We start from the raw sequence: 22103 nt of genomic DNA on the forward strand, positions 1-22103 counted from the left end.
AGCCTGACATTCAGTATCTGATGCAGAGAAGGTTGTTTCAGTTACATATTACTGTGTAACAAACCACCCCAATACTTGGTGGCTTGGAACAGCAGCAACCATTCGTCTCATGATTTTACAACTTGGGCAGGCTTGTGCAAGGACCACCTGTCTCTACTCCACAGGGAGTAGATTGGGCTTGACTAGGGCTGAAGGGTCTCAGGTGGCCACACATGTCTAGGGCTGTGGTGCAGGCTGTTGGCAGGGATGTTTGGTTGTCCTGCATGTGGCCTCTCATAATTCAGTAATCCGTCCTGAGATTCTTTACATGGGACCTGACTTCAAAAGCAAAAGCAGAAACTACTAGAATTCTTGAGGTCGAGGCCCAGACTGGCACAGCATCACCTCCACTATATTCTTTTAGTTAAAGCACGTCACATGGTCAGCCCAGGTTCAAGGGGAAGGGAAATTGATTCTAACTCTTGGTGGAGCACCATGATGAGCACCATGCCCATCCTAGCTAGGATGGGAGGAATTGTTGCTATCTTTTGAAGAGTCTATCACAGAATGCCTTTAATATCTTACCTATTATAAGAATGAAAGAATGAAAACAAACATGTAAGCAAGGGCATCTCACCTTTTTTCTTTCCCCAGGGCTTAATGAGACTGCGCCAGTTTCGTCAGTATCTCCCAGCCCTCAAATCTTAGTGCTCTTTGATTAGCTATGTACGTGTTTCTGTGTTCTGCTGTCTCTGTCTCTGTGATAGATGTGCATCCTGTTTTCCAGTTTATACTGGAAAGTGCAGAGGAAGGGAGCAAGTCATGTTCAGAATCTCTTTCAGCACCAGGCACTAGATAGAGTTGAATTCAGCTCTGTCATAGACTCTAGACAAAAGGACAGTGTTAGAATCTCTGTGGAAGAGAATGTGGGTATAAGGAAAAAGAGGAGTCTGAGGGTCTGCAGATCCCATACCATCTGGCTAAAGAATTCCAACTTTCTAAATGGTTTTCCCATATAGAAAGGCTCAAACAGATGGACACTTATGCCCTGAAGACACACACGTTTATTTAGATTAGTCCAAACCAGATGCTGTGCTGGAGCTCCTTAAGAACACAGTCTCGCCACAGTCAGGCTTCCTAAAGGCACAGAAAAAAAAAAAAAAAAAAAGGTATGTTGTGGCTGTAACAAGCAGACAACCAGCACACATCCACGATGCTGAGGCAGTCCTCTTCACGGTCCTGGGGTCCTATGCTGTCAGTTCTCTACTTACCCAGCTTTGTTTCTGTGTGCTGAGAGAGAGGTAACAGAGCAAATCCCCCTTACAAGGCTGACTCCAACATAACATTGACATTAACACAGAGAAGGAACGGAATGGCCCGAGAACTGTCTTTGCAAGCCAATTGAGAGCTCTCCTCAAACGAGCTCTCCTGAAAAGGCTGTACTTTAATGCATCCCTGAGGGGTTTTATTTGCTGTATATCAATGATGGACTCAAATAAATGGCGTCTGGGATGGTATTCATCCTCAATTTTCATCAGCCAGGAACTGCATATCCAAGGAGACATTGGGAACCAGGTCTCGGGGAGCCTCTCGTTCTTCCACGAGCTGCTTTTTCACCCTACTCATCAGTTCATACACAGCATTTCTACTGTGAGTGATTCAGAACCTCAAGGAGTTACCCAGTTTTAAATGATGGTCTGAGCTGCCCTTTGCCAGTATGTGCTGCATGGGACCACATACCCACATGTTGTTACTATTGACATGATGGTAATGGTGGTTTCTTCTCTCAGAAGGGAAGGAATCCATAAACTTCAAAGTGAAAAACAAGCAAATGAATCTGTTTCTCACCACGTTCATGATACTGAAGTAGAAATAGTTGACAGGAGCGGCTTTCTGTCTTTTTTTCCCATGCTGCTGCCACTAGCTGGTGGTGACCCCCATCCATCCACCACTCCTGATTGTTCCTTTGATGCCTTTTCTTATAGCACCTGCTCCCCTCCCTCCCATGGAACCTCCTTACAGTTAGGTAGATGCTATCACTCCTTTTCCAGAGGACTGTTAGGTTTAATACCTATCATCAACTCAAGTACAGATAGAGGATGTGACAAAAGTAGTACTGTCTGTGGTAAATTCCTTCCTTGAAGATGATAGGATTAACTTACCAAAAAAAAGTGTTTAAAAGGAAAGTAGTCACCCATGAGTGCATGGTTGAGAGGCTCAGGAATACATATCTGTCCCAGACTCCACACTAGCCATAAGCATGGAATACTCCATTCAGAACCCCAGTCCCTCTTTCCTTACCTTTGTCAGAGTTGCCCTAATCCTCTCGGGGAGCCTCAGTGAGGAGCTGCAAGAATTCACACATTTCTCAGAGTTAACATCTCAGAAATCTCTGGGAAACCTTCTTGTGGAGCACTGGGAAGGGATAGACTTCTCAGGTTTCTCCAGAGTCTGTGGTGCTAAGTAGGAGTCTCCACATGGGGAAGAATAGGGCATGTCATGGCCCGTTCTTTCCTGATTCATGCTATGCACACTCGGAGAGTGCCCCCAGTGTGTCAGAAACTGGGCTTGACACTGGGTTGGGGGGAGGGGACAAAGGCAAGTCAGACTGTCCTGCCTTCGCAGTACTCTTGGTTTAATGGAGAAACAGATCAGTAAATAGGCACTTATATAACAATACGCTAAATGCAATGATGGAGATTCAAATAAGGTGACAGGAATGGACGGATGAATAATACTTTAAAAGGGTAGAGAGAATGTGCAATTCTCCCTTTTAACAAACCAGAGGACTTGCCCCTCTGGTTTGTTTAAAAGCCTAACAGCTGCAGCTTTCCTGGACTAAATCAAAGACTGTATAGTTTCAAGACAATCTGAGTGAGGGCCAGGAGGCTTGGGCTCTTTCCACCACAGTGCCAAGTCCTCACTTAATCAGTTTTGGGAACCTTGGGTAAACTGATCAGCGCCCAGTGCTTCAGGTCTCTCCTTTGCTGAATGGAACTAGCCGTTCTATATTACAGAATTATGTTGGGAGAGAAATAAGATGTTGGATAATTAAAGCGCCTCCCCAAATACATCCTGATGATGACAGTGCCTAGAGCACCTGCAAGGGGAGCCAGCCAAGCCTGGCTCCATGCAGGCTTGTGGCTTGGCCCTGAATTTTTCAGCTGTGGAGAGAGGGGATGCATTCTGCACTCACCTTTGACATCCACCCGGCAGTCCACAGACGCCTCCCCCAGGGGGTTAACTGCCTTGCAGGTGTAGATGCCCCCGTCAAAGGGACCAGGCTTGTGGATTTCCAAAGAGCAGATTCCCAGGTGACTGAGAGCTCTGTACTTGGGGTTGCCTTGAATATCCATCTTGTTCTTCAGCCAGATGATCTTTGGCTGCAAGATAAAGATGAAGGAGGCAGCATGGGAGGTGAGAACCAATTGTTCCTTCTGTGTTCGATCCCTGGGCTCCTTGCTGATAAGGCTTGGGAACACACAGACCAGAGAAGTCAGAGGAGTAGGGTGCCTTAAGAACAGGTGGTACTGGATCTAGAAGAGATAATGGTCTTCTGGAAAGCTCCCCGTTCCTTACATTGGCAGTGTGTGTGTGTGTGTGTGTGTGTGTGTGTGTGTGTCTGTGTGTGTTCCCTTACCAGTACCTTCTTTTTTTTTTTTTTTTAAGAGAATGGTCTAGTTTCTTTTTAAAGATTTTATTTATTTATTCATGATAGTCACAGAGAGAGAGAGAGAGAGAGGCAGAGACACAGGCAGAGGGAGAAGCAGGCTCCATGCAGGGAGCCCGACGTGGGATTTGATCCCGGTTCTCCAGGATCACGCCCTGGGCCAAAGGCAGGCACCAAACCGCTGCGCCATCCAGGGATCCCTCTTTCCAGTACCTTCTAAAGCTCCTTCTGTTGGTTTAAAAGAGCACCTGAAACCTTGCCTTATTCATCAAGTATTCCTGACTGGAAAAAAGGTGGAAACTCCTGCTCCATCCTGTGCAAGCAGCCCCTTCCTGGATCCTAAGTACCAGGCCTCAGGATCTCCTTTTTTTTGTATATATGTTGTTGAATCATTTGTATTCTGTTCCCACTGTCAGCTTGGGAGTCACTGTTGCCCCCTCTGGTTAGAAAGTAGTGTGTAGAGTGGGCTTTCTATATTCTCTTTCCGAGATGTTATCTCCATGTAGTCTGGCTCCGGACTCCTATGCAAAAGGTACTTGGTAAGGTTGGTAGTGGTGTTTTATGTGGTATAACATACAGAAGTACAGTGACTAAGTTGGAAATAGACTTGCTCGGGGTTGTGGCCTCAACTCTAGACAGCTGGCATGCAGGTGGGCTTGAACAGGTGAGGCATAGTGGGTGACTAAGGAGAAACCAGGGGGACTCCATCACCTCAGCCAAGAGACAACTTGAAGCTCATGCCCAATTGCTAGCAGATCAGTAAGTGACATCTTCATATATGAGGAACAGACACTAAAAGGGAAGCTGGAAACATCATCCACACCAGCCTGTCTTGGACTCTAAGTGCCCTGACTGCTCAGAACTCACCTAACCTGCTGTGGGAGGGGTGGGTGATGGGTTAGACTGCTCTTCCACATAGTGAAGGTTAGGGCAGGAGCAGGGAGCAGTGTGGCACAGCCAGCCCACAGAACTCTCACTCACCTTGGGAGAGGCGCGGACACAGCAGAAAAGCTGGGTGTCATAGCCAGTGACTGTGGTGCAGTCTGCCAAAGGCTGGGTGAACTTCGGAGCTTCAGAGAAATCTCGCTGTGCAAACCCCTCAGTCTTAGAAATGGTAGCTGAGAGGACCAAGAAGGGCCGTGCTGTAGTGCCTGAGATTCCCCCACCTTGCTTTGACTCTTCATCCTCAGCTCTTCCCAGCTCCCAGGCCCTGGGCCCTACCTGCTTTCTGGATGTGGGCAAGGTCAGCAGTGATGGGGGCTGTCTCACTGAGGCCACACTGGTTCTCAGCAAAGACTCGAAATGAGTAGGAGTTGCCCACGATGAGGTCAGAAACCGTGAAGCTGGTGCGGTGATAACGCTCCAGCACTGTGAACCATAGCTTTGGGGTCCAAAGAAGATGCCTTGAATGAGATACCTGTTTTGTGGACTCACTCCACCTCAGCCCACCGTGTGGAGCTACCAGAGCCCCATTCCAGAATGTGTTACTCCTCTCTCCCCATTCCCTCCCATCTGGGCCTCACCCCAGATTTTGTGTCGGCCTTCTGCACGGTGTATCCTAGGAGTGCTGCATTGCCCGTGTCTTGGGGAGGTGTCCACTCCAGAGTAGCATTGGAGCCCCAAACATCCACCAACTTGATACTCTGAGGAGGGCCTGGCCTCTCTGAAAAGGTCAAGCATGGCAGTGGGCATGGTGCAACTCACATATGCATGGAAATCACTTCAGGGGTGCCCTTCCTCTTCTCTGCTTAGCTGTGCCTCCTCTCACCCACCACTGTGCTCCACCCTTGGTGTGGGGAGTCACCCTGGCCTCCCTAGCTCTCTGTAATGGCTCCTCTTTAGCCTGGAGAGGGAGCCCCTGATGACCACCCTCTGTCCCACAGTATACCGATAACCAGGATGTCAATGGTAGCAGTGGCCTCCAGCTCTCCCAGCTGCACACTGAGCTGGTAGCGACCTGAGTCAGCACGTTGGGCTTCTCGGATGAAGAGGATGGAGTCCTGCTCCCCATTCCGCACACTCACACGGCTGGCATCCAAGGCATAGCCATCATGTGTCCAGGTGGCTCGGGGTTTAGGTTTGCCCTAAGAAATGGGAATAAGGCTGTGAGCAGCCCCCAAGAGGCCCTGTGACCCTCCCTGCTGCAGTGGAGGGTTAGAGCCACCCCAGGTCCACATGGTGACTTGACTTGCAACTGCAAATGCCTTGAGTTAGAAGTCAGTGGACTGTCTCAGGGGACTCCTGTCTTTCATCAACAGCCTAAAGATCATGGGAAAAGAAGGGGTTTGGCTTTGAGTCTCCCACCTCCTGGGAGTTTAGGTCACCCCAGGGCAGCTGGCACTAACAATAGCTGCCTAAACTCCTAAGAGCCCTCCAAACCAAGAGCTCCCAGACCTCTGCTGACCGAAGGACATAGGTTAGCCTCAGCTTGTCCATGGGACATGCCCAACCCAAACCCCACCTTAGGAGTACAGCTGGAAGGGTCCTTCTGCTTCAGACTTCTGGTGACATGGCCCCCTCCATTCCAGGCCAGGATGACTGTCCCAGTGCCAGCAAGACTCTTAGTATCTATTTCCAAATCAAAACCCTGGCCTGGTCCCAGCATGGACCCAACATGGACCCAGCATGGGAACAGCATGATCACCTGGAATGGGATTAGTAGGTTCACAGTGTCTCCGACCTTCTGGATATATGTCTGCCTCAGGGTCCGAGGTAGCCAGATCTTGGGGTGCTCTGAGTGATGGAAGGAAAGAGAACAGTTGGTGGTGAGCCTCCTGTGGTAGAAGGAGCAGAGCTCAGAGGAAGTGGACACTGCATGTGACCGTACTCCATGGGCAGATCACCCAGGTACTCAGCAAATCAGTCCTCTCCTAGGAAATGAGAAGATTGCTCCCATTGTCTTGCTGAAATTTAGGGAAGAGTGATTGGCTGAAAGACCCTCTTGAGAGCATTCAAGTCTTGGCAGAAAGCACTGGAGTGTGAGTCTGATGCTTACTTCTTTTAATGTGTAACTCGACTACTGACTTTTCATCAACTGGGATTTCTTTTTGTTTGTGCAAAGACTGGTCTAGCCTGTGTGGTTTGTCTTTATACCCCTTTTCTACATTTGTTCTTAACACTCCTTTTATCAAAGTCACTTTTTTTCTTTAAGATTTTATTTACTGGGCAGCCCCGGTGGCTCAGCAGTCTAGCGCCGCCTTCAGCCCAGGGAGTGATACTGGAGACCCAGGATTGAGTCCCTCATCAGGCTCCCTGCATGGAGCCTGCTTCTCCCTCTGCTTGTGTCTCAGCCTCTGTCTCTCATGAATAAGTAAATAAAATCCTTTTTTAAAAAAGAGCCTGCGCAGTGCTCTTCCAGTTCACGGAGGATCGCTTTGTATGAACAGAATCTGGGGGAGACTGGGCCCACTCCTCCCGCTCCTTGATCTCCCAGGCGTGTTCCGGGGAGAAGAGGGATTGGTTTCTGTCCATTGGCTTCCAGGATGGAAGCAGGAGATGCTCAGGGAAGTGCTGAGTGCAAGGTGTGGAGGCTGAGCAGGTGAGAGCTCTCTCCTCCCCAGGCGCCTCGGGCTGCCTGCCGCCGCTGAGAAAGTGCAGACCTCCCAGCTGGGTTCCCTTGGGAGCGTGGCCACAGCTTCCCCGCCTCTCCCCACAATTAGAGCAGTTGGAGAATTTCACCCCGTTCACAACCGTGGCAAACAGCGCAACCGCTTGTCGGAGGACTGTGAACTGTCTGATAACATTTCCATGCCAGAGCATTCCTGAACATTCTGCCCCAGCCTATGTGTGTTTACTTCTAAGTTGAATTGTTTAAGTATGTGCATTACACAGTGCAAACTTTTATTTTTTTGTTTTTTTTGTTTTTTTTTTTTGGTGCCGAAACCCGGGAGCGAACCACAGTGCAAACTTTTAAATGGCGAACTTTAACATAAAGTAAACGGAGTTTCCACCGTTCCTCCTCCACCTCAATCCGTAGCCCCCCCGTTCAGAGAGCCGCGCTCCCTCCGTAGCCGGCGCCCTCCCGGTCTCCGAGATCCCTTTTCGCCCGGCAGAAGCCAGAACTCGGCGGCCTGGTCGGCTCAGGGCCGCTGTCCCCGGGTGAGCGGCACCGCGGCGGGGCCCTCCCCCGACGTGGGCGGGTGCAGGGGGCCACGGAACAGACGGCTGTGCGGGGCGTTCCTCCCCTGTGGCCTCTTGGCCAGCGGCCAGGGAGCCGAGAACAACGGATAGGACTCGCGGGTTTTCTGAAAGAAGAAAAGAAGGGCCAAGGCCTCATCTTGCCAGGCTCGATTCGGCACTGTCGGTGGGGAAGGGCCCTTCAGCCTCGCCGGAGAGAGGCCGGCTCTGCCCGCGGGACCCAGGAGGGCCCCGCGTGAGCCCCCGGTTCGAGCACCAGGAGGGGAGGCTGTGAAGTGGCGCCGGTGCCCTGCCCTGCGCGGTCAGGGCCTCGGCATCAGTGACCCCCCTTGGAGGAGGAGGCAAAGGCCGAGGCAGAGGGATGGCCTCAGGGAGTGAGCAGGTGCGGAGAGGGGAGGAGCCCGGTACTCAGGCCGGCTCTAGACCTCGGTGGGCAGCGGGCTCCTGTAGGTGGGTGCAAGCCGCCTCCTGTACTTGTGCCCACCGAAGGGTTCCTTAGAAAAATCTTGGGAGGGATCCCTGGGTGGCGCAGCGGTTTGGCGCCTGCCTTTGGCCCAGGGCGCGATCCTGGAGACCCGGGATCGAATCCCACGTCGGGCTCCCGGTGCATGGAGCCTGCTTCTCCCTCTGCCTGTGTCTCTGCCTCCCTCTCTGTGTGTGACTATCATTCATAAATAAATAAACAAATAAATAAATTAATTAATTTAAAAAAAGAAAAATCTCGGGAGATGTCAGCGTTGCTTCACCTGAACGGAAGAGAATAATTAGAGAACTAGGTTTATGTGGCACGTGAATAACGGTGATGGCATTAGGAGGAGGAGAACAGAACGGCCTGAGATTCTGAGTCGTGTCGTGCCCCCCCCCCCCCCCCGGGCGAGGGCAGAGAGAGACAGCGAAGGGCTGGCTGCCGGCGGTGGTCTCTCCCTCCCTGGGGGCTCCCAGGCCGGGTCTTGGCTTATAAGCCAGATTCCCCGACAAGATGATGAACTGACAGGGAACAAGCTCACCGTTGGTAGAATGTTCTGCGTCTGAGGATTAGTAGGTGAGGATTGCTCTCAGCAGGCTCCCAGCCCCCAGTGTGGGGAAAGAGGATGGGCTTGAGGCCAGAGCAGCTGAGGGGGGGGGGGCAGGAGAGTAGTTGGCAGCTGCAGCCTGGGCAGCAGAATGCTCTTCCTCAGCTCCACTCAGGCCCTCCCATCTGCCCAAATAAGCAGTCTGACCCTCTGCTAAGAATGTTAATGGGAGGCTCATTTGGGGCATCTCTTTTCACACATCTGCGGTCAAGAGAGGTGTTAATTGTACTGACCTTGGGGAAATGTGGCTTTTGCCTGATGCCCAAGGTCTTTCTGCTCCTCAGATGCCAGGAGGGGTGTGAACCAGAGACTAGAGCCCTACAGCACAACCTGGGTTTTCTGAGACCAGGTTTGAGAAGCCACAGCTTGTTTTTTATGCCCTTCACAGAGTCTTGGGGAAAAGGCATTTTGAAAAGTCCTCTGAGAGACATCGGGTTCTGAACTGTGCTGCTCTCAGCACTGTCTTTCTCTCAGACAGAATGCTGTCTAATGCTTTCTTTGAAATTAGCAGAGAAGACCCCTTAGAATCCAAAGATCTTAACTCCTCTGGATTAGAAAATCCCTCTTAACTCGATCCTAATTTCATTCTGCTGAAGTTTATGCCCATTTCCTTATTCTATGCTCCTGGGAAATGAGTGTTCACATTCTCTCAAAATTTTCCTTCCCACGGTTAAAGACTTTTTTCTAGCAATTTCTTAAGGGCTGTGCAGTTCATGTTGATGTTATTACTTATGTCCTGGAGCCTGAAAGAACCAGACACGCTGAAAGAATGAAGGGTGTGTGTGTGCGCACATATGTGGGAGACAGTGTGTGTGCCAGCGTGTGCAAGTGTGCGACAGTGTGTGCATGTCTGTGGGTAAGTGTGAGACTGTGAGCATATGTGCATGCATACACGTGCCTGTGTAAGTGAGCGGCTATCCACAAAGAGCAAATGCACAAGGTGAGCTATGGCTTTGAAACAGGATGTGGGTTGGGGCAGCCGGGTGGCTTGGCGGTTTAGCGCCGCCTTCAGCCCAAGGCCTGATCCTGGAGACCCGGGATGGAGTCCCACGTCGGGCTCCCTGCATGGAGCCTGCTTCTCCCTCTGCCTGTGTCTCTGCCTCTCTGTGTGTGTCTCTCATGAATAAATAAATAAAATCTAAAAAAAATGAAAGGAAGAAAGAAAAGGAAGGAAGGAAGGAAGGAAGGAAGGAAGGAAGGAAGAAAAGAAAGAAAGAAAAGAAGAAAGAAGAAAGAAAGAAAGAAGAAAGAAAGAAAGAAAGAGAAAGAAAAGAAAAGAAAAGAAAAGAAAAGAAAAGAAAAGAAAAGAAAGAAAAGAAAAGAAAGAGGATGTGGCCTTGGCCTTATCAGAAACTTGTCTGGAGGAGCATCATTGCAAAGGTGACCTCCGAAAAGCACCTTGTGAAGGACAGGAGTGTCACCTCCTTGGAGACTCTGAAACTAAGGTCAGAAAAACCTGAAGGACATAGAAACGGGCAATGCTTGTCTGAGAAAATCTGTGGCAGAGCCACAAGAGGGAAAAGGCCTGGGGTGTGGAATTACTGCATGGAGAACTATTTTTAATAGAAATAAATAGAAACTTTTTAATAGAAATAAACATCTATTGTTTCTGGGTCTTCAGTTCTGAGGCCTGTTTGTTACATCAATGGGCATTCCCTGACAGCACAGTCTCTGCCGCTCCAGCTCTGCTGCTCCAGTACCAGCGATCCTTCAGCACCTTCGGCGATCCCTGTCACCCTCTCTGCTCTACCACCATCTTTTCCACCCAACTCAAGAATCTAGTCATTACACTCATTCCCTTGTGCTCCCACTCAGCTCCCTTAATCCCGTCACTCCACTGCACTTTCCCAGCAAGGCCAACCCCAGGTAAAAGCTTTCCATCCGCTCAATGCCCCATCCACACGCTGGAGAAAAACACAAGCAAGGCTGACTGTAACAGTGATCACTAACTACTAATGGCCCCTGGCAGTTTTTCTAGACTTCCCAGGTCCATTCAGCCTCCTATTCTGGGTGACAACTGTACACCTTCCTCTTCTAAAACCTCCCTACCTTCTCCCTCATCCTCATCCTCAGTTGAGGACCTTGCTAGTGTCTCAGGCCCGCTGATAGCCTATTCTTTTTCTTTTTTTTTTTAAAGATTTTATTTATTCATGAGAGACACACAGAGAGAGAGGCAGAGACACAGGCAGAGGGAGAAGTAGGCTCCATGCAGGGAGCCTGATGTGGGACTCGATCCTGGGTCTCCAGGATCACACCCTGGGCCGAAGGCAGCGCTAAACCACTGAGCCACCCAGGCTGCCCTGATAGCCTATTCTTAACTCAGCGGTCAGAAAAAGCCTTAAAACCTAAACCTGATCATGTCAGTTCTTACTTAAAACCCTGCCCAGGCTGCCCATCAGCCTCAGAGTTGAGCCAGTCTTCACAATGGTCCTGCTACCTATCTGCCCCCAAACCTACCATTCTCTCCCTCACACTGCTACAGGCACAGTGGCCCCAACCCATAGGGCACACACCTGCCTCGGTGCCTTTGCATTGGCTGTAATCTGGGCATGGAAAACATTCCCCTCAAATATCTGCATACATTGTTCTCTCATCTCCTTTAAGTACCTGCTCAAATAGCACCTTATTAATGAGACCTTCACTGAATATCCTGTTTAAAACAGCAAGCATGTTTTCCACCCCCAGCACTTTCTGTCCTCCTCTGCTTCATTTTTCAGCACAACATCTGTTACCATCTGACATATTATATATATCTTAGTTGGTTATTTATTGTCTATCTCCTTACATTAGAATGTAACCTCCACAAGGGGAGTTATCTTTGCCTATTTTGTTCATTTCTGTAGCAGTGCCTGGCACATAAAAGACATAAATATTTGTAGAAGGAAGAAAGAGGATAGGAAAGTAAGGAGGAGGGGAAGAAGGAAGAAAGGAAGGAAGGTTACTCCCAGGCATCGGCTCCAGCTTCCCAAGCCTGGGAGACACAGAATAGTTTGGATTGACAGGAGATGCAGTTATTCTGAAATCAGCAGATGGGCCCTTCCTCTGGGTCTCAAGGTGTCTTCTCCCACCAGATGCTGCCTCCGGGACCCAGTGCCTCCATGTAGTGCTGGGAGCAGACAGGAAACTTGTTTCCCAATGCCGGCTGCCTACTTCTGCTTAGTTAAGTGACGTAGCAGGCTTTCTTGACCAAAAGCTCAGTGTTGGCCAGATGTAGTTCATTTTGATGTTACAAATGAATTTCTGCCTCTGGTGCTTGCATGCACACACATGCTCTCTGCAGGGCCCCCTCCAGGTCCCACAGTGCTCCCCATAAGGTAGAGGAGGACTTAAGAGGAAGAAAAAGGACTTGGAGCTCACAGGAACCTAGGGGCCATTTAGGCCAGGTCCATGGCATCCTGAAGGACCTTTGAATGAGCTTCAGGGTTTCTGTGAGCTCCCAGAACTTTTTTGAGTATTTTTCCTGGGATAAGATTCCATAGATTTCATTAGATTTTCCTAGGGGTCCATAGCCATCAAAAGGTTATCCTTCAATTTGCAGATGAAAAAATGGAGGGGATCCCTGGGTGGCGCAGTGGTTTGGTGCCTGCCTTTGGCCCAGGGCGTGATCCTGGAGACCTGGGATCGAATCCCATGTCGGGCTCCCGGTTCATGGAGCCTGCTTCTCCCTCTGCCTATGTCTCTGCCTCTCTCTCTGTGTGTGACTATCAATAAAAAAATAAAATAAAAAAAAAAAAAACCAGATGAAAAAATGGAAGCCCAGAAAAGTGCACTCACTTGCCTAGGGTCACAGAACAGAGCTAGGATTTGAACTCATGTCTTTAAGCAGATAACAGATGCAAACATACTTTGCAAAGTATCCCAAGCAATGCTTACTCTCACTGACCTCCGGGATGCTAAGGAGTTGAGCTGCTGGCGCTGGTGGCCCTGAGGCCTGCTCTCCAGGGGGGCTGCCACACCCAAGGCCAGGGCTCTTGAGGCTGCTTGTGGGAGCTGGCCAGGAGCTAGCAAGAGCCCATGGCCCACAGTGTCTACTTGCAGCCAGAGGGAGGAGCGTGGGTGAGATGCACGCCCTCCCCCAGGGCCTTGGGGAGACCAGCCAAGTCAGAAGTCCCCAGTCCCGGCTCTCATGCTCACTCTGTAGCTTGTTCCCTGGACCTTTTTGGGGAAGAAATTGGTTTTCGGTGTCAAGACCATCTCAGCCTGATATGCTCACGATGACTTCCACTCCCCCGACCTCCTTCTCGGTGGAGCAAACTCAGCTGGCTGGCTGCCTGTGACATTCAAATAGCTCCCGAAAACCCAGTGTTTCCCATTAGGATGAGAAGAGGCAGCCAACTTTCCCTACTCCACCCCATTTGCAGATAGAACTCCTAGTCTTCACTCCTGACTTGGAAATATCTTATCTATTTACATCCTAGTTTGGCCTCTTCCGAGGCACTTCAGATCATCTCGACAATCCTTTCAACTGCCCTACTAGGTAGATGTTATTAATTACCATTTTACAGAGAGGAAACTGAAACTGAGCCACTGGTTGGCTTGTCCAAGGGCAAGCAGCACGGGGTAGAGTCTAGATCACGACGTGGTGTCCTACCTCTTCCTACCCTGGGGTTCCATGAGCTCTTTGTGGTCTTTGCATGGCCCTCCACTCAAGATGTCCAGAGGCCAAAGAGCAGGGACTTTGTGCAGGTAACTATCTTAAATGTTTGAGGCAGCCCCCGTGGTTCCTTCAGCCAGTTACTACGTAGAAGGGAAAAGCCTGGCTCCTGCCTTTGGTCTCTGGCCTGCTGAGCCTGGCACAGTGGGTGACACCCCGAGGGAACATCATGGAGCTCACAGGCCTGTTAGCTGCAGAGGCCTCAGCCAGGGGCAGCCAGGGAGGGGGCGGCCCCGCAAGGGCCACCCACCGCCCCACCGCCCCCCACCCCCAGCTCCAAAGTGCCTTTTTGCTGAGAGGCTCACAGAAGCCCGTGGGGGAGGGAGGCCAGCGCTTCTCCTAGATAGGCCCTGCCTCCTTGGAGTGCAGGTCTTCGAGGCTGGGGTTTCCCTGGGAGCTGGAGGAGTGGTAGGGTAGGTCCTGGACCCATGGCTCTGCCCAGGGACAGTCAGGGTGTCACATACTCTGTTCACCACCCAGCCTCTCAGCTGCTAGAAGCTTTTCATCTCCCCCTTCTACTCCAGATGGCCACCATCTCGCTCATCCCACATTCCCTTCCTAGCTGGCTTCAGTAGATCAGGCCCTCAGTGCCCAGGACAGACATTTTATTTACAGGTACAAATACAAACAGGCCATTTACAGTCACTGTAAAGTGCCACAAACACCATTCACTGACCTCTCAGCTAATTTGCACAAACCCAGCAGAGACACTTGAGCAGCAAAAAAGAATCCACCAAGGAACAGGGTAGGGGCCCAACTGGTGCTCCTCTATCCCAGGTACCAATCCCATGAAGGCGCTTACCTCTGCACAAACCTAAGGAGCTGCAGCCAGCGGCTGGGATGTCCTCCCCAACTCCTGCCTCCCAGACACCCCCCTTCCCACCCCTGCGGGTCACCTTCGACAGGGGGCAGGAGCTGGGGAAGGGGGCTGCCGGGCTCTTGTTGAGGTGAAGCTGGGTGCCCTTCAGCCCCGGCCGGGCTCGCTTCCTCCCCCTTCCGTGTGGATCCCGCGGCTGCCATGCCGGGCCACCGAGGCCTGGGCTCCAGCGGGAGATTCCCGCTGTTGGTGCTGGGGGACAGGCCGAGCACCTGCTCTCACCCGGCAGCCGCCACAGGCTTATGTGAGCGGCCTGGCCTCCTCCCCGCAGCTCGCAGCTCGCCGGGGCAGGAGGCTGGAGCAGGGGCGGGGGAGAGGAGGTCAGACGGCAGCCCAGCCCCGAAGAGCTGCGGGAGGACCGAGGTGGCCTGGCGGGTCTGGGAGGGCTGACAGCCCGCACGGCAGCTGGGGACGCGGGGGGGGGGGGGGGGGGGCTTGGCCCGCAGCCGGCCTGCGTGCCGGCGACGGCCCGGCTTAGCAGGTTTAGCGGCTCCTCCTTGCTCTGCTCGGCGGCGGCGAGCTGCAGTCTTGCCAACTCACCCTTTGCGGGGTCTGTCCCCGTCCCCTCCGCCTCACCCCTAGTGGCAATGGAAGGTAGAGTCTGCGCCCTGAGCACGGACTCCCGTTGGGCTCCATCACCTGCTAGTTTGCGTGGCTTGCCACACATCCCTGTCTCTCCCGAGTCTGCGTCCTCACCTGTAAAAGGGAGAGGATAATGACCATAGGGTTGTCGTGAGATCACAAGAGGTAATCTGTGTAAAGTGCTTAGCAGAATGTAGCTAAGTGCTCCGTATGTGCGAGCTACCTTTAGGTCGGGCCTCGGAGATGAAGCACCAGCAGAGGCAGCACGGTGGAGGGAGCAGGCACCAGGCGATGGGCGGGGGGTGCGACTTCTGGCTCGGCTACTTTTTTTTTTTTTTAAGATTTTATTTATTCATAGAATGAGAGAGAGAGAGAGAGAGAGAGAGAGGCAGAGACACAGGCAGAGAGAGAAGCAGGCTCCATGCAGGGAGCCGACGTGGGACTTGATCCCAGGACTCCAGGATCACGCCCTGGGCTGAAGGCAGCGCTAAACCACTGAGCCCCCTGGGCTGCCCAGGCTCTGCTACTTCTACTTGCCCATTAGCTAGGTGACCCTGGGCAAATCACTTACTCTGAACCTCAGGGCCCTGGGCTCTGAAACCAGGGATGACAATGCCATGACCCGTGTTGATGACCAAGCCATCATTCCTCACATTCTGTGCACTGCATCGAGATGGCTTCCTATCATACTCTCAATTTACTAGCTCCAGGGACCAGCACCTCTCCTCCGTGTGTGTGTGTGTGTGTGTGTGTGTGTGTGTGAGTGTGTGAGACTACTTTTTTAGAGCAGCTTTGGTTTATAGCAAACTTGAGTGGAAAGTACAAGGTTCTCACATACCCTCTCCTCCTTCCCACCGACCTTTTCTCTTATGGAAAAAAAAATGAGTGTGCTTGAATGGGCTCCTTACACTCATTCCTCCCCCCCCCCTTCCCCTTTAGCCCTCAATTTGGAGGCAGAGTGGATAGGATCTGAGGAACCTGTGCTACTATGGGGTGTAGAAATTCCTCTTTGCAACTTGTACAGGGGCTGAGGGCCAGGACAGTCTGCAGACACACTTCCGGCCCAGGAGCCCGTTTATCAGGAGCTACTACGGCTGAGGAGGGGCCTATGGTGCTTGACCTCTGAGGCTGCTCTCGGACCACATCGGGACTAGTATGAAGGCCTCTGCCCGATTTCAGCCTGACCCAGCCAAAGCCCTTCAAAGTACGGAGTGCCCACACCAGGTGGTACGAAATTGGCCTAGGCTTCCAGTCTGAGCCCTTGGTTGCAATAAAAGTATAAAAGACTCAAGTTAAAAACGCAGACTCCTAGGGATTGTCCATTACAAAATCTAATTTAATGGGTCTGGGTTGAGTCCAGGAATTTGCATTTGAAAAAGGAACCCCGTGAGTCTGGTACAGTAAGTCTTTGGACACTAGGTTAGCTAGGCTTCCTGAAAATAAAACCAGCGTGCATTATCTCCTGGGGGAGGAACTCTTTAGCCAGACAGCCCACTCTTCAGGAGCTAGGTCTTCAGATCATGATGTCACAGTAAGTACTCACTGGAACGGTCACCCAGGATGGCAGGCTGAGCAGCAGTCTTCCAGGCTCTGCTAAAGGCTCAAGGGGTGGGGTGGGGGTGGGTGGGTAGGAACCTCTCCTAAAATAAATATTTGAGGAGAAAGGGAAGCTGCAATTCTTTGAAAGATCCTTAAATGAAATGGATCAGCCAGGACTATGAGTTAAGGGCAGCAAGAGAAACCTAAGGAGGCAACTGCGAAGATACTGAAGCTTCCAGTGCTGTCGTTCGTCAAACCTGCCAGAAGGAACAGCTAATTCGCGACACTCAGTCTATGCTGTCATGTCCAGAGGAGGTGGGTAGCAGTCACAGCCTGAGATGGCGTGTGGGGTAAGAGCAGGAAAGCTGGTCCTAAAACACCCGTGAGAGCTAGACCTCTCGGGGCCGAAAAGAACAAGAACCACCTAAGTTTTCCCCGGTAACTTACCTAATCCCTCCCAGGCTACCATGGCAGTTCTGGCCCTTTGACAGGCTTATTCTCTGGTTGCTGGAGTTTGATTTCTGAAGCTAGAAAACTGGGAGACCTGTCATGTTAACAAACTAGCTTAGGCACTTTGGTAGGTCAGGTAACAAAGTCCAGTCTGCTTTATTTCTAACCCAAATATTGCAAATATACAGAAAATTACCAGTACAAAGTTAAACACATCCAGATTTATTTACACAATGCTAATAAAGAAATTTGATTTCCATTTTGTGGGATTTTGCTATGGGGTCTGGCTTTGCTGTGTAACTGACATGGGTCACAGAAACTTGATCATCCACCCCACATGCAACGTTCTGTCCCAAGGGAACAGAAGACTTGGGTTTTTAGCGCACATGCAGTAATGATGTTAATACTGCTTTACACGTTAGGAGGAAGGCAGCTGCCCCCAGCCTGGGGAGGGGGCAGAGAGGTTACAAGACTGGGAAGGAACACATGCTCAGAAAGGGAATGAGAGGCAAGAGAGGGGTGAACAGCAGGCACATGAGGACCCTGAGCATTTCTGTGCGTGAGGATAAGGAGGGTACGACCAAAACCCTCCTTCCCTAAACGTCCAAACACGGAGGTGAGCAGAATCGTCAGGGCACATTCAAGTCACCCGACCACAAAGTGAGGGCATGTGGAGGCTGAGAACCGTGTGATGGTGTGGGACGTATCAATAGATCGTTACATGTACACTATACAGTTTATACATGTATATATGTACATATATATAAAGGTACAGATTAGTTTCTGTTATTCTATATAAACAAGGATGCTTAAGAATGTACTGGTGTGAAAAATGCACACAGCAAGTTGCTCTAGACAGTTTCAAATTAATGTTCTGATTCTTATTGTTATAATGCAACATAACGGAGGAATCAACATGCTCCTGCTATGTCAGCCTCCAGGAGGGCAAGGCCCGGCTCTGCTCGGGCAGGACGATGCTCCCAGGGCTGCTGGGCACACAAGTGGCAGGTGCAACAGAAAGTCTGGCACCTGCCCGGGGCCAGTGCCGAAGGTCTGGCCCTCCCAAGCACTCCCTCATGCGGCTCATCTTACACTTTGGTTTTATTCAAAGGACATTTAAGTTCATGTTTATCTCCCTGCTTGAGGCCAGGTAGTAGTGACACTGAAAAGCTGAATTCCTTATTTTAGCAGTGCCAAGTATCCAGGCTTCATATGGGGTGAGGAAGATGTACCAATGATGAGTGGGAAGAGCTCCAAACCACTGCATATGGAGGCAGGGTTCTTTAGAGAGCTCTGCTGAAGGGAAAGAGGACCTCTCTACTAGGAGGACTGGCCTAGAACACAGAGCGCTGGCCGGCCTTGCCGCCCGGGGTGGGTGCAGCCGGCCTGCACTCCTCTCTGTATCCTGGTACTGTGACCAAGGCCTTGGGGGAACCAGCTACAGTTTAGAGCCAGTGCAGGGGCTGCAGGTGGCTAGCTTGCTACTAATGTGTTAGGGATGAAAGGCCAGCGTGGACACGGAGAGGCCCAGAGGCAAACCTAGGACTAGGGGTACGCGCCTGAAAGCCTATTCAGAGGCAGATGGCAAGTTCTAGATTTCAGTTATAGCTAATCTATTCAATCTCCTGAGCCCAGCTTAGAAGCTGCCAGAACACTCTGGATATTTCTTTCCTAAATTGTGTCCCCATTCAACTACCAGCCTAGGTGCATGCACCCCTGGTCTCTAGACTCAATAAACACCAAAAGCCCCCTTAGGTCCAGATGCCAGTCACAGGTGAGGGATGGTGAGTTCTCCACCTGGATTTAAAAGCTCAGACCACTTTAGACAGTTTGCTATGTCCAACGTATCTTGCAGTGCTCAATTTCTATCGTGGAAACCTCCAGAAATAATCTCTTCTGCTACTATCAAACCTGGGATTTTATACAAGGACAAGCTACGCTTTAGTTTCCTAACCTATCAGTAGAACAAATTAGAAATTGTTTTCTCTTCGAAGCTACCATGGATTTTAGCTGTTAGACTTTCTGGCTGAGGGCATCCATTTGTGGGTGAGCAGGCTGAGACGGGAAGCTAACTAGCCAATGAAGGGGGTCATCCAGGCTTATCAGCAGTCCTCCAAATGACGGGGCTCACTAGCCAGCCAACCAGGGATGAGAAAAAAAAAAAACAAACAATATGGGAGAAGGGTGGCTCATTAAGGGAGAGCCCACTCCCACGACTAGGTGAGGGACAGATTCTAAACACATATTCAAAATGACCACTAACTTTTGTTTTTTGGCATGAAAAACAGGAGAATAAAATTTTCTGTTTACCACCGTGGCAAAAAAGCGCCACATACTGGCTCTGGCAGAGATGCCACTGACCCCTCTCCTAGAGAACAGCAAGTTATCCATCAGAAAGGAGCCGTGCTTGCTCCAGGTAGGCAGCACCTGCACGCCTAAAAACGGTCGAGAGCTCTAAAAACGACCAACCAACATGGCTCACGATACACACAGGGACCCTGGACGATGAACTCCTTTTGTATCTCAGCTTTGTCTCCTGAAAAATGGGAACGACAAGCCCCTGACTTCAAGGAGGAAATCTCATTGAGAATGTTGTAAGCTTCCAATGACATGATGCCAAGCGAGAGTGCTCTGAAAATTGCTAAGTTCTAAAGAAATCCCAGATACTATTATAAGCACAGAGTTCTAACCTTATTTGGTTAGAGAAGAATAGCTCTCCTACGTCCTAAAACGAATCAGAGAATTACCAAATACTGGCACATCTACCCCAGCGGGTGTGTGCTGCAGTGGAGAAGGTGTGCAGCAGGAGTGGGACTTTTCTGGGCATCAGATTCACTTTGGGCAGGTGAGGGTGATTGGGACAAAGACCGATGCTTTATCATTTCTGAGCTGGTCTATCTTTGGAATTTTTTTTCAAATTTAAAAACTATGCAAAATGAAAGAGCTTTTCCTAAAAGACCAGTGCTCTCTGGCTCGAACAAATATGAATTCTCTTCACAAAACCGCTCTAGCTTGAAGCTCTTTGACTCATTTAATTCTGCTGCAGCTTCGAAGTCTCTAACCTTCTCCATCCACCCCCTCTCCCACTTTCCCTGCTGCTGTTAATCCATTCTGGGGAGGACAGAACACAGCCATCTGCTCACACATTCTGACAAAAGTTGATTTGGCACGTTTACTTTTTCGTGACTTTATCACCATAAAATGAACTAGCAGCAAAATGGCAGTTACCAAAGAACGTCCCGGATCATAATTACTGGGAGAAGCTGTGGCCAGCACAGTAGGGACACCAAGACCAAGAATGTACCATACTATATTCCTGGATAGCAAATGGTCAAGCTGTATTAAAACTACTTAGTGCAGTGTTTCCAGTACTATGTAGCCACCAAAAATCCACCTCGCTACAATCTACTATTAACTTGATTTGAAAAAATGTCAAATGGAAAACTTCCTGAAATTTAAAATATGAACTGAATGCATCACCTAAAACATCACCTGTGCTGGAAGTGTGTCTTCAGTTGATTTAGCCACAAGTTTCATGCCCACAAATTACTTGGCAAAGCTGGGGAAAGGGGTGAGGAGGAGAGCCTGGTAATAAATATCCTGATTTTTAAAAAAATAGCCTACAAATCTGAAAACACGTCTAGTTCTGGCTCCGTGTACAATGGCAATCTAAGAGGAAGCAAGCAAGTAAGTGGCCATCCTAAGGATTCACCACCGTGCCAATGGGCGACAGAGGACATGGGAGACTGTGATGCTCAGTCCTCAGGGGACACACCGGGCACCCTCCCTCAGCTCCAGCAGAGAGACCACTCGGCCTGGGCAGACATCCGGGGCAGACCCTAAGCCTATCCTTGAGCAAGTCCACTGGCACAAACACGAAGCACGGCTGGAGAGATCTTGGAAGAATCAAGAATTTGTCCTTTAATAGGTGTTAAATCTAGTCAATTCCCTGCTGCTCTCTACTTCCTGCCCCAAGTTAAAAATATTGCCCTTTCAGTTTTCCTGATTTAGTGTCTTGGAAGCACATGGTTAAGTCAGTTGCCAAAGGGCAATTAACGAGGGTATTGCCTAATTAAACAGGGGGGAAGAAACACCACTGCAGTCTATGGTCCCCAAAAAAAGAAAGCAAGCAAAGGCCGGGTGTGTGTGAGGAGCCGGTGTGCGGCATTCTCAGGACAGGGCTGTCCCCGGCCAGGGAAAGGCCACCAGGCTGTGCCAGTCATTGCAGCCCCCGAGTCCCTCCCGGCAGCTGCTTCGGGTCACCAGCAGAGCCCAGGGACGGCACCGAGTGCTTTGTGAGAGTTGATGCTGGGGTTGGCAGGTGCCCTGAGGCAGGCGCCATGCAAAACATGCAAGAGGGGGGTTAGTGAAACGGTCCCTTCCAATCCCATTTCATTTCCCTTACAAAACAAAAACAAAACCAAAAGAACCCACACTTTGCAAAAAGACAGAACTTGAAACAAAAAGTTCAAGAATTTAAAGTTTCCCCCCCTTTCTCAGAGCCAATCATGAGTGCTTAGGGTCCCCCCCCCCCCTTCCCCTGGCTGCATTTCTTTAGCGCAGGTCCTTTTGGCTTTGGTGGAAGCAGCAGAAACAGAGCTGGGTCTCTCGCAATGGGAAATTTATTCCCCCAAGTCGGAGCCACAGGGAGTGTGAGAGGTACTGCGGTTCCATCATCTGTGCTCGGGCCCAGCTCCTCTGAGGAGCTATTCCAGGAGGTCCTGAGAAGAAAAACAGAGACCATATTATTTACACCCTAAAACATTCCTATTTTGAAAGTTATGACCTAGTTTCTGGGCTGGCCAGCTCTTACAGTCATCAAGTTGCTGCGTCTGGCATATACCCTGTTTTGCCTCAATTGGATCTTGGTCATAAACAGGAAAAGAAAGATTCTTTTTTGTACTTCTGGACCACCCCTCGAGAAGAAATGGTCTCACCTCGTCTGAGTCGTCATGATAACCACTCTTATGAGTGTGGGAGGCCGTGTCCAGGGCGTCCACACCATCCACGCCGTTGGCCTCTGCGTGCTGTTGCAGCACAGAGTATCGATGCACCAGAAACCTGCGGGTGGAGACCTCCGTGAGCCCTCACACGGTGAGGAGGGATGCACTGCCTACAGGGCTGTGGCTTTCTGAGTTTTAT

The 22103-nt window shown here is 50.5% G+C and overlaps 2 protein-coding genes across 4 annotated transcripts in view; both read right to left on the reverse strand.

Annotated features, from left to right (window-relative positions):
* Positions 1 to 608: 608 nt before the first annotated feature.
* Positions 609 to 14741, reverse strand: MYBPHL (myosin binding protein H like). Of its 2 annotated transcripts, XM_055339341.1 has the most exons (9): positions 14410 to 14741; positions 6294 to 6382; positions 5538 to 5733; positions 5173 to 5312; positions 4871 to 5030; positions 4631 to 4767; positions 3176 to 3362; positions 2281 to 2326; positions 609 to 1116 (listed from the first exon to the last, which is right to left on the reverse strand). In XM_055339341.1, the coding sequence occupies exons 1-8, from the start codon at positions 14531 to 14533 to the stop codon at positions 2316 to 2318; spliced, it is 1044 nt and encodes a 347-aa protein (XP_055195316.1). In that variant the 5' UTR covers positions 14534 to 14741; the 3' UTR covers positions 609 to 1116; positions 2281 to 2315. The 2 variants fall into 2 exon arrangements, with proteins under 2 accessions (XP_055195316.1, XP_055195315.1); XM_055339340.1 differs by lacking the exons at positions 609 to 1116; positions 2281 to 2326 and having other exon boundaries at positions 2784 to 3362.
* Positions 14742 to 17093: 2352 nt separating this feature from the next.
* Positions 17094 to 22103, reverse strand: part of SORT1 (sortilin 1) — a 65859-nt gene continuing 60849 nt past the window's right edge. For both annotated transcript variants that reach the window (XM_055339708.1, XM_055339706.1), the window contains exons 19-20: positions 21899 to 22022; positions 17094 to 21682 (exon numbers count right to left, since the gene is read on the reverse strand). In XM_055339708.1, coding sequence (XP_055195683.1) covers positions 21668 to 21682; positions 21899 to 22022 — 139 coding nt within the window. In that variant the 3' untranslated portion in view covers positions 17094 to 21667. The remainder of the gene's footprint in view (positions 21683 to 21898; positions 22023 to 22103) is intronic.

Source organism: Nyctereutes procyonoides, unplaced genomic scaffold (genome assembly GCF_905146905.1).
Source record: "Nyctereutes procyonoides isolate TBG_1078 unplaced genomic scaffold, NYPRO_anot_genome, whole genome shotgun sequence".
Lineage (NCBI taxonomy): Eukaryota > Metazoa > Chordata > Mammalia > Carnivora > Canidae > Nyctereutes > Nyctereutes procyonoides.